This window comes from Eurosta solidaginis, chromosome 3, assembly GCF_040869045.1.
Source record: "Eurosta solidaginis isolate ZX-2024a chromosome 3, ASM4086904v1, whole genome shotgun sequence".
Classification (NCBI taxonomy): Eukaryota; Metazoa; Arthropoda; class Insecta; order Diptera; family Tephritidae; genus Eurosta; species Eurosta solidaginis.
The window spans coordinates 71,659,039-71,671,210 of NC_090321.1; the positions used below are offsets into that span (position 1 = coordinate 71,659,039).

The following is a 12,172-nucleotide window of genomic DNA, read 5'->3' on the forward strand; positions in this document are numbered from 1 at the left end:
CAACCCGTCTTAATTTTTGAACTCGGTAGTCCTATGTCGACTGCCGTTACGAAAATGTAATTAAGATTTTTTTTAAGTCCTACCTGGCCCTAATTACACTACATTTTAACATGAGATAGGACGTTCTTCAACCGAATTCTGAGATGGGATGTTTTTGAAAAATATTTTAAAATAAGGGTTTTTTAAACTTTCGGGCGGTATGTTGTTGTTGTTGTAGCGATAAAGACGGTATATTAAAGTTAATACAACAACAACAACGGTATAGGGTAATATTCCACTCAGCAGTCGATATGCTCGTATCTATTTTCTTTTATTAGTTTTCAACATTTTTTTTTAATTGACGCAAAACAACTCAAGTCCAAGAATTAGCCATCATATGAACAGAAAAAAATTACTTGTTATATCAAACATCAACAAATAATGTTATTGTTTTATATTTTGGCAACATGGCATAATAAACAGTTTTAAATGATAATAGGCAAGAGTTCTTTGAATCTTAACACAAACGCAAGGAAAATATATATGTGCCTTTGTATGTATGTTAAAATATAAAAAAAATGATGTATATATTTAAGGCTATGCATGATGGTACATAGTATATATGTATGTAGGTAATTCTATGTACACGCAAATTTTTTTTTCTGCACGTTAACTGTTAGTAATGGTTGTTTTAATATATTATGTACATTAGACTGGGTCGATTTATTAACCAATATCCCACCATCGATTTTTAGATAGGATTTGGGCTCATCAAAGAAAAGTTCCACTACGCATACCCAAAAAAATAATTATCGAGCCTATGCAATTTCATTTTCTTGACTTTTTTGGGACTTTGATTTTTAAGGTTTTTTTCGTGACCTACTAAAAAAATTTTCATTTGATTGTAAATTTTTCATGTATACCCTGTCCGACCCAAAAATATCCGCTGAAAACGTTGGCGATAACAGTTTAAAAAAAAAAAAATATATTTTTTAGCGGAGATTTTTGGAGCGGACATTTTTTAGTAGGTCATGAAAAAAACCTTAAAAATCAAAGTCGAAAAAATTCAAAAAAATTAAATTGCGCAGGCTCGAAAATTATGGAGGAGCTTTTTTTTCCTGAGCCCAAATCCCATCGAAAAATCGATGGCGCGATATCGGTTAACTTTCGTCCATACAAATCGACCCACCTTAATGTACATATATATATGTTAGGGATGTTGCAAAGTGAATTTACCCGCAGCGGCATCGGTAGTTACATACTTAATAGAATCGGAACCGTGAGTAAAACTCGGATAAAGAGTTATTATTCATAACAAGTGTTGCCAGAGGAAGTAGTCCGAATATCATAATATTTCAAGAAAATATCTTCAATTTAAAAGCTCAGACACCAATCATTTTTTATACGTAAAAGTCCTTTCTTATTAGTTTCTCAGTATAGATCAGTCCAATGCACACTTTTTGTTTTTCTAAGTTAACCAAGTTACCTACAAATTATGTTTGATTTGACCTTTTTAACGTTGGGAAACTTGATCGTGGGTAGTGATCATAGATTATACTGAGAGTGTTAGATAAGAAACGGTTGTTTCGAAAGCTGGTAACATAATATTTGCAAGCAATTTCACAAAAAAAAACAAATCGAAACAATTGAAAACGAAATCGCAATGAATAGACAAAATCACTCGGAACCATTTATATAAATCGGGATCAAAGCTTCGTAACATCCCTAGCATAAATGTATGTATGTATTGTAAATAATTTTTTGTTAAGTGGTTTGTTTATGTGATATCGACCTATTCTAGTCGAAAGGTCCCAACTTAAAAGTGTTATGGACGTATCTCAGACATTCTGTTAATAAGGGCGTATCTGAGCGAAGTCTCAGGAGAACGGTTAAAAAGCACAAATCACACACAGGGTAAGTGATTTGTGGTTAAAAAGGTTGTAACTATAAAAAATTATACTTATTATTAAGAATGCATGAGTTTAACACCGGCTTATAATAATTGAATATTCAATTATTATGTTTTTCTAATACTATGTTCAAACAGAAAAATAAATTGAGGCAATTTCGATTTAAATTGAGTGGTGTTCATACAACTCAATTTAGCTTACCCAATAGTAATTTGATAGCTAGTTGGCTCATCTCTACAGCAGCAACATAACTTTGTTCAGACTGTCAAGATGTGCGTGTTGGTATTAGTCGAATGGAACGGAATGAAAACATAAAACTTTGAAATTTTTGTGTGTTGTAAGGAAATGTGTTCAATGTTTTGGTTTCATTTTGAGTTTGCCATCTTCTTTTGACAATCCCTACTCCAGTGAAATGAAGAAAATAAAATTAGCTGATGAGATGAGCCAACCATATAGTTGAGCCATGCATAACTGACGTTTAAGCGGGAGTCATTGGTGCCGTATGTCGTATCGCTGTAGTCGTATTCCTACCGTAATCAGCTGTTTATCGTTACGACTGTTAAGCTGGAGACATTGGTGCTTTATCGGTAACCGTATCGGTAACCTTATAACAGCTGATTCGACCAATCTTATGAGAATCAATGCAATCGATTATTGGTGCCGCTAAGGTCGTAACCGTATCGTAGCGAACCAATTGGGTTTTGGTTTACCGTCGTAACGATAAACAGCTGATTACGTTAGGGATACGGATACAGCGATACGACATACGGCACCAATGACTCCGGCTTAAACCAAAAGCCAATTGGTTGGCTACGATACGGTTACGACCTTAGCGGCACCAATAATCGATTGTATTGATTCTCATAAGGTTGGTCGAATCAGCTGTTAAAAGGTTACCGATACGGTTACCAATAAAGCACCAATGTCTCCAGCTTTAAATCTACTCAATAAACACACTTTACAAGGTTGCATTTGCAGTTTGAAAGAATTTATTAAGCAATTTTTTTTTAAATTGGCAATTTATTATTACAATTTATTATATGATACATTGCGTAATAAATTGCCCAAATGGTATAAATTGCCAATTTGGTGTGTGTTTGTACATAGTATAAGAGAAACTGAAAAGAAAGAAAGAAACATTTCCTGGCATATTGTACTGTTACATACTGTTTCTTCATTTATTTTCAGTTTCTCTTAGAAAAACATAATAATTGAATATTCAATTATTATAAGCCGGTGTTAAGCTCATGAATTCTTAATAATAAGTATAAATTGAACACACCATTAAAACCAACATATGTAAATATAAAAAATTATTTTTTTGTCATAAATGTATTCCTGCTCACAATTCGCAAAATAAATAAATAAGTTAACCGGAATATAGACCCATGCGTCTTCTGTAGTTTAGTTAGGTTAGGATTTTAAGTAGTTATCGAATTGTGAAAAGAAATTAAACTAAATTTTGTTCACATCTCTTCTGTGAATTTTTTATTTTTATTTAAATTACAACCTATTTAACCGGCCTCCTGAGACTTCGCTCAGATACGCCATTATTAACAGAATGTCTGAGATACATCCTTTTCAACAAAACTTTTCAGTTACAGTCTTTCTATTAGGATAGGTCGATATATGTGTATAATATAATATGTATAACTACGCCTATATAACTTTATATGTATGTAACCACAGTACACTAGTTAACAAATGAAACAATGGCCAGTCGTAATGTTCTTAATTACATTACAAGGGTAAACAAGTGTATGTAAAGAAATGTATGTGTGTATATGCAATTGCATAACTAGAATATAAAAAATATGTATGCATAAATAACGAAGCAACATAAAATAAACTTTTCGCAATCCACAAACATGTTATTTCGCTTTCCATTATTTTTTTACAAATTGATACGGCGGCAATGACGTACGATATCGCAAATTATTAATATTATTGGTTGGTGGCACACCACCACCACCAACGCCACTACCACCACCACCCCCACCACTATTCATAACTGATCCACGCCCACTATAGCTTGGTGCATTCGATATTAAGCCCGATGGTGAAGCATTCACAATTGCTTGTGGTGGCATTGCTGAGTGCATCATATTTGAGCGTTGGGCAGCTGGAAATATTTAACATATATGTACATATCAATAAACAAATTAATACATTTTTAATACATATTGTGTATATAGGAAACATTCAGAGTATGGATGTTTCGTAAATGAGCCCCATTGGGAGTATTCGAACATAATATGTTTCCGCTTTCTTATCTGAGTCCGATCATCGCCTACGATTCTAGTCGAAAACAAATTTCAATCAAACGATGAATACGAAGTTGTCAAATTATTTTTAGAAACGGTATGTATATGGCGGCCGCCGTGGTGTGATGGTAGCGTGCTCCGCCTACCACACCGAATGCACTGGGTTCACACCCCGGGCAAAGCAACATCAAAATTTTAGAAATAAGGTTTTTCAATTAGAAGAAAATTTTTCTAAGCGGGGTCGCCCCTCGGCAGTGTTTGGCAAGCACTCCGAGTGTATTTCTGCCATGAAAAGCTCTCAGTGAAAACTCATCTGCCTTGCAAATGCCGTTCGGAGTCGGCATAAAACAAGTAGATCCCGTCCCGCTAATTTGTAGGAAAAATTAAAATAAGCACGACGCAAATAGGAAGAGAAGTTCGGCCTAAAATCTCTTTGGAGGTGATCGCGCCTTATATTTTTTTTTATATATAGTAAAGGTCCCAATGAGTACTCGTTTCGTACTGTATGCGATGCTTATGCTCTGCATAAGATATTTATTGTAGTTTTCGCAAAAACTCTCCCGAAGTTTTACAGGGGTGTTGCGAATGTGGGAAGTTCTTTACCGGTTGCGAATCATTCTTTCTTCACCGAAATCGGAACATTGGCCCTGTGAATTTCAGTCGCCTCTTACGAAAGGTATGCCTACCGCGGAAATATTCTAAGCCTTCCACCTTTTGGGGTATGGCACTATTTGGTCATACTAAATCGTACCCGATATGGTCGGGCTAGAACCTTAATGGGGCTTGATACCGGGACGTGCCGAATATTTGCCCAGAGCTTCTATTCCAATTTGAGACTTTATATTTTAGTTGCCTATAAACTGGCGGGTATCTGCAATGTAAATAAGTGTTGCTGAGAAAATTTTTATGAACGCCGATAGTTTTATAAAAATTATTTATCGAAAAATGAGCGAATTCGCTTGAACATTAAAATTGAAATTAAACTGAAAAATTATGAACATGAGGGAACAAGACAAGGTGGCAGCATGGGACCGCTGATTATAAACTTTTTTTATTTGATTTGATACATCAACTTCCGGCGCATCCATCGAATTTACAAAACCAAAGTACATGGAATTTTTATTTATGTTTGTAGGTATGTCACCATGCTGCCACCTTGTATCGTTCCGCCATGATTATGACAAAACCTAAATTCATATTCGTAGTCTACTTGATAGTCCGTGATACAATATTTTATCAAATCCTGTGACACAGTATCTTACAGGTCGGCCTCTCCTGACTTCAATTAAGCGGCCTCGATTAATCGTCGGTTGAGCTATCGACGCTGTTTTGTATCTCAAGTTCTGGACTAAGTTGGCACCAACGTTTCATTTTATCACTTGAAATAATTCCAGAGTAACGTATTTGAGTTACAGGTAGATTTTCACATCGGCTTCAAAATTATATATTTTGAAAACGCACATACCAAAACAATTATATGCTGATTTCCTTTCTTGTTCTTGGGAAACGGCCCCAAATGGTCCATATGTATTGAGCGAAACGGTATTGGCGTTATCTCTGTGAGAGGCATTTGCCCCTCGGGTTTGCCTCCTCGTACCTTATATATGCAACATTCTGGGCATGCCGCTATGTATCTTTTAACATAATGCCACATACGATGAAATCACAAATCTCGTTGAAGTCGTCATAATGCCTTCTCAACACCAAAATGCTCGGAATCATCATGACAAGTCTTCGTGATACGCCATCTTACGGCCCGAGGAATTACCAAACGTCGTCCACCCTCAACTTTGCGGTATAACCTACCCTTGTGGAACTCGTAAGCTTGTTGAATTTGCTTTACTGATACTGAACTGGATTTCAATGCTTCCACGATATCCTGAAGTTTCTTATCTTGCATTTGCATTGTATGCACCCAAACTAGGTGATCTGCTCATACAGTATACGTGCTGCGGGTTAGGGGATCGGAATATACCCGCGGTAGGTATGCCTGTCGTAAGAGGCGACTAAAACAACAGATTCAAGGGGCTGTGTAGCGGAACCCTTCAGGTTGTCAGCGCAATATACATCTTCTCCAAACCCAATTTTCAACCTCACCTATCCGCGGCGAATCCTGTTTCACTAACAGACGAGGCTCTGGCGACCCCAAGCTCCTCATGGAACTTGGGGGTGGGGAGGGAGGGATGGCCTGAAGGTTTAATGTGGCCATATAAATCGTTCCCGAGGTGGTCGGGCTAGCACCTTAATGGAGCCTTGTTACCGGAGCGTACCGGATCTGTATCCGGCAAAGGGCCATCACATCGATAACACTCCCCAAAGCCTTCGGGGAGCAACCTTATCGCCACAATAACAACAACTACGTGCTGCATTTTATGACCCTGTCGACGAATTGTTTTGATGTCAAATTCTTGTAATCTCAACACCATCTCGCAATACGTTCAAAAAGTGGTGTTTTAGCTTTCGATGTAACAATAGCATTGCAATCAGTTACTACTGTGAATGCTTTTTCCAAAAGATACATACGGAAGCGTGTTAACGTTTCAACTATCACTAATACTTCCAACTCGTGACTCGGAAATCTCGACTCAGGCTCACTACATTGCATACTATAAAAGAAACCTGTTTTTATACCTTCATCTCCATATTGGAATAAAATTCCAGAAAGGCCCACATGACTAGCATACCTCGTACCTGCTGCTTATGAGGATCGTATAACGCCAACACTGGCTTGCTTTATGTAGCACCCTTAAACTGATAAAAGCTTGTTGCTGTGAAGAACCCCACTCAAAGCCGGCATCCTTCTTTAACAACATAGTGAGTGGTATTGCGATATGAAGAAGAAACCTGTTAATCCAAGAAAATGAGTAACAGTTGTCGCCTGAGGAAACTCCTCAACACATATCGTCTTCTTTTTCCCCGGAGCTACAGCTGCTTCAGACACTTCGTGACCCAAGAAAATGACATCGTTCGCCAAGAATTGGCACTTTGTACGTCGTAACCTAAGACCATCTTGCTTAATCGCTTCCAACACCTCTCGTAAAACTATTATTCCTTCCTCGAATGACGGGGTAGCTTCATCAACGTAACTGATTACATTTTTTCTGTGCTTCAATGACGATATCATCGTACTGCAATTTCTTGAAATATCATCCGTGCATTTACTAACCCAAAAGGCATCACATTATGTTCATACCTAAATAATATTTATAAAACTATCGGCGTCCATCCTTGACATATTTTTGGAGGTAATGCCAAAAAACTGCCGAGTGAAAAAAAAAAACAAAATGGAATTTTACAGTAATTACGAATTCGATTTTATTGCTCTTTTAGTAGCTTTTTGAGGTCATGAAAAGTTTTTTTGAGAAGAATGATGCTTTTTGGTAGAGATTAGAGATATATTCTGGCTTGTGACTATTGACAAGTTTTATTGAATTAAGGCCCTGTTCAGAGGGTGTTTTAAATCCAAAGTGGCAAGGTTAAGGTTAGTCAACATTTAACTGTAATTTATAGTCGCCTCTCAGCCTTCCCTTCAAATATTTACAAAAAAAAACTTTCAAATTATAATCCTAATAATCCGATAGTCGGGAACGGCTCTCACATAACTCCTATTATTTATTACTAATGTGATCTGACTTCAAATTGGCTTACAAGTCTTTTATATATTCTTATTAGATTCCCATCTATATTGTATGTATATTTATGCATAATTATCACCTGGCACATAAGGTTTTGGTTGATGGTAAGTATTGTTTTGCGAACGGTAATAAACAGTATCATCGTTGTAATGGTAGTTATGAGATTGTTGCTGGAATTTGGGCCTAAAATATAAAAAAATAGATAAAACTTTATTATTTAACAACAAATATGACTAAAATTACGCATTATATACTAATAGAAACTTCATTTTCAATTATATTTTACCTGTACATGCCACTACCGCCCACCGCAATGCTACCACCACCACCACCTTGGCGATGGTTAGCGTTATTGTTGTTAACACCAGCTGAATGCATATTATTTTGCTGCTGTTGTTGTTGGTGCTGCTGCTGCTGTTGTTGTTGTTGCTGCTGTCGTATTGTAATTTTCTTAGCTGCTTCTGGATCTTCCATTAATTCGCGAAATTGCTCTTGCCGTATATCATCATGTTTGTCTGGTATCAAATAACGTCTTATCTCGGCCAAAGCATATGCAATGCGTGCATATGCTTCAGCGGGTGGGGCAACAGTTGATACTTCGACATGTAATGGTAAATTTAAATGTGCATATTTGGCATCAGATGAATTACGCAATTCCTCTTCACGGACTCGATCTTTCATTGAGAACCGTCCCAATATAACAATTTTACATTGTGTTTCTTCTTGCAGTCGGCGCAATGAATTGCCCTTTGGTCCAAGTAGTTTCCCAACATAGTTAAACTGCAATGATAAGCATATTGAAACGATGTGGTTTAACAATGACTTTGTGAGCGTATGCACCTACCTTTTTATCTTTAATTGGAACATGCACCTTTTGCGATAATCTAATTGTTCTTTGCTGATAGACATCAGCATATTGTTCGCGCGTTGGTATGCGTCCATTTAGTTGAATACGTTCAAGTGCTTCAATAAGAAATATTGAGATTTTTTCGCAACATCCTTATGTTCAATTATGCTCACCTTCATCGATCACCTTCACAGCCAATGGAAAATGATTCTCCATTCGTGAACGTTCGGCGAGCAGTTCTTGAATATACTTTTGTGCAGTCTCATTTAGACGGGGTGTACCCTTGATGTTCTCCTGTCCTAAATCGTGCTCATGATTACCATTGCTGGTATAGTCGCCTACTTCAGCACCGCTGCCACCTCCTAGCCGCATACCATTTTCTGCCATACCGTTTCTGCACTATACCCCTCAAAATCCAAAGCACTTGCCCACACAATAGAACTTACACACTTCTTTTACGTTATCCTTAACCTGCTATTATCAATACATTTATATAAATTCCGTTCTATAGCTGTTATTAAAAACACATATCCAGCACTAATAATCCAATAACTTAAAGAAATACAACCATTGTAAATTTTACCAAGTAGCGCAACTAACAGCTGATCGTTAAAAATTCGCACATTCACACGCACAGTTCTCGACTCAGTTTCAAAAAAAACAAAATTATTTAGCTCAAATTTTAAAGTGAGATAATCCTTACGAATTTATGTATATATAGAATAATATTGTTTTAATAACAACAAAAACGCCGGTAATAGTCTAGTTGAGGGGTCGACTAATAATACGCTACCAAAAATATCGAGAGAGGTATCAAAAGACGCGTATTAATCTCGAGAAAGATAATCCGAAGGCGGGAAAGGAAAATGTTATCTCTATCCGGAGAAATTTGCAGTTGAAGTTGTCGATTTTAATGTGGTTGTTGTTGTGTTTGTAGCCACAAAAAAAAAATGGGGATCACCGTGGCGGTAGCCACGGTTATACCACACACCCGGACTTGGCATGGCGTAGTCCAGGGTTATTTTTTATAAGCGCGGCCGAAGGCCGCCAACGCAGAAAGGTGTTCTGCGCAAAAATACTATGGATCCCACCCCGGTTTCGGAGGGTCCAGCGGGTCTTTTTTCGGGTTTTCGTTAATATCTTTTGAACGGGTGAAAAAAGTTAACTTCCGCTTTCGGATTCTTGATCTAGACGTGAATACTCGTCTTTTGATACCTCACTCGATAATTTTGGCCCAAATTTCGGTGGGTACCGTAAACTGCACTATTACCAATTTTTCTTTTCCGCCTTCGGATTATTGTTCTCGAGATTAATTCGCGTATTTTGACACCTCTCTCGATATTTTTGGTAGCGTATTAGCAGTCGACCCCTCAACTAGACTATTATCCAATATTTTTATTTATATTAAAGCTTTTATCATTTTTTTTAACTTTGAAAAAACTCCGAACACCATTCCTTCATTATATGCATTCGACTGCCTATTTCACTGCCTTCCACTCTATTCGCAACATAACCTCAATTCAAGCTGCCAAACTACCCTACAAGAATACTGACTTTCATATGACTATCATCTGATTGTCAGCAATGTCAACCTAAAGCCGGAGTCATTGGTGCCGTATGTCGTATCGCTGTATCCGTATCCCTAACGTAATCAGCTGTTTATCGTTACGACGGAAACCAAAACCTAATTGGTTGGCTACGATACGGTTACGACCTTAGCGGCACCAATAATCGATTGCATTGATTCTCATAAGATTGGTCGAATCAGCTGTTATAAGGTTACCGATACGGTTACCGATAAAGCACCAATGTCTCCAGCTTAAAGCTTAAAGCTGGAGACATTGTTGCTTTATCGGTAACCGTATCGGTAACCTGTACCAGGTGTCCGAAGCTTTCCCAGTTTGAGTCCTTGAGTTTTTTCCCATTTCCCATTCCCGCTATCACAAACGAACTTCAAAAAGGGGAAAAGTGTTTTGGGAGAAAAGTAGGCATCACGAACGCAATAAAAAATTTGAATTGATTTGTTCGTTTTGGGAGTTAATTCCCTAAAGATTTTGAAGGGAGAAGAACATTATTTTATTAACAAATTAAAAATCATTTAGTTTTCTAGTAGCAATTTTAAATAAGAGAATTTGAAACATCACTCGAAAGAGCATCGAATAAGCAGCAAATTAACGAAAAAAAATGTTAGTTTTTTGTTTAATTGGTAACGTTTTTCAAGAGGGTGCACCACCTAATTTTTATCAAAAATTATCAAAGGTGGTATCAAAAAACGCGTCTCGACCTCCGTTTGTAGAATCCGAATGCGAAAATATAAATTTTTATTTCTGTCGGATTCTTAAAACAGAGGTCGAGACGCTTATTTTGATACCACCTTTGACAATTTTTCATAAAAATCAGTTGGTGCACCGTCTTGTAAAATGTTGTCGTTTAATTTTTCAATTTACTTAAATAAAAAGCCTTTTTGTGTGTTCAAGGTCGAAGAAATCCACAAATAAACAACAGCTAAAAGTACTCGTTACTTAAATGGAGGGTAGGGCGGACATAGCCCGAAATTGCAACAAAGGCGGCAAGGAAGAAATAGCTCGCTTCTGGAAACAGGCAGAAATTGAATTGAATGCCGCAGGGCCACCAATGAAAACAATAAGCGATTGGAAAAAGGTTAGTATTAGAGTATAAAAAATGTATTTAACAATTTCTTTATAAATAAAATGCTTTATCTTCTTTTTAAGTTTGGATCGACCAAAAAAATATGTGCGACAGAAAGCAGCGGCAAATGCTAAAGCGAGCAAAGCAACAGGTGGTGGTCCAAACACTCAGCAAGCCTTCTCGGATATAGAGGAAGCTATATATAGCCTCATATCCCTGAAGTACGATGTGGAAGGAGTCGAGGCGAAAAAATAGGGCTCCCCTCGACATAAAAAATTACTGAAGACGAGTCCGAACTCCCAATTGAGTATTTGGAAGTCCTGACTGATGACAACTTAGAGTTGCCATTCAGCCCACCAACCACCCCTCCACGGGCAACTCGCGAGCTAGCGGAGCCCTCAAATGCGGCAAAAAGAAAGAGGAAGCCCACTAGATCCTCTGCAGATGCTCTCGAAGCGGAGCTTGGAGTTCAAAAAGAGCTTCTGGAAAATATTTCGCTAGCTGTCAACAGTATTGTCGAGCACAATGAAGTTGAAAAACGACATTTTGAGGCGATGGAGAGCCTTAAAATGCAGGAAATTGAGGAAATGCGGCGGCACAATGCAGTTTTGGAAGAGCTGTTACGACTGAAGATGTGACTTGTGTCGACGGACTTCCTTTGATTTTTTTCATTCATGGGGCTCTATCACCATAAAACGTCGATTTAAACATCGCTATACTTAGCTAAAATATTTTCCAGAAGCTCTTTTTGTCTTATCTAGTTGTAAGGGAATTTTTTGCAAGAAAAGCATTTTTTATCTAGTCTTAAGAATGAAAAAATGGAAAGTGATGTAGAAATCAGAACTGAACTATTGCTTTGATTTTCTACATCACACTTTTCCATGACTG

At 37.3% G+C, this 12,172-nt stretch overlaps 1 protein-coding gene across 1 annotated transcript; it reads right to left on the reverse strand.

The window, feature by feature from the left end:
* Nucleotides 1-303: 303 nt before the first annotated feature.
* qkr58E-2 (quaking related 58E-2) lies at nucleotides 304-9,250 on the reverse strand. The gene is made up of 5 exons (XM_067772235.1): nucleotides 8,809-9,250; nucleotides 8,633-8,751; nucleotides 8,075-8,568; nucleotides 7,868-7,971; nucleotides 304-4,011 (listed from the first exon to the last, which is right to left on the reverse strand). Exons 1-5 carry the CDS (start codon nucleotides 9,020-9,022, stop codon nucleotides 3,776-3,778), a joined length of 1,167 nt encoding a protein of 388 aa, XP_067628336.1. The 5' UTR covers nucleotides 9,023-9,250; the 3' UTR covers nucleotides 304-3,775.
* Between the last annotated feature and the right edge of the window lie 2,922 nt (nucleotides 9,251-12,172).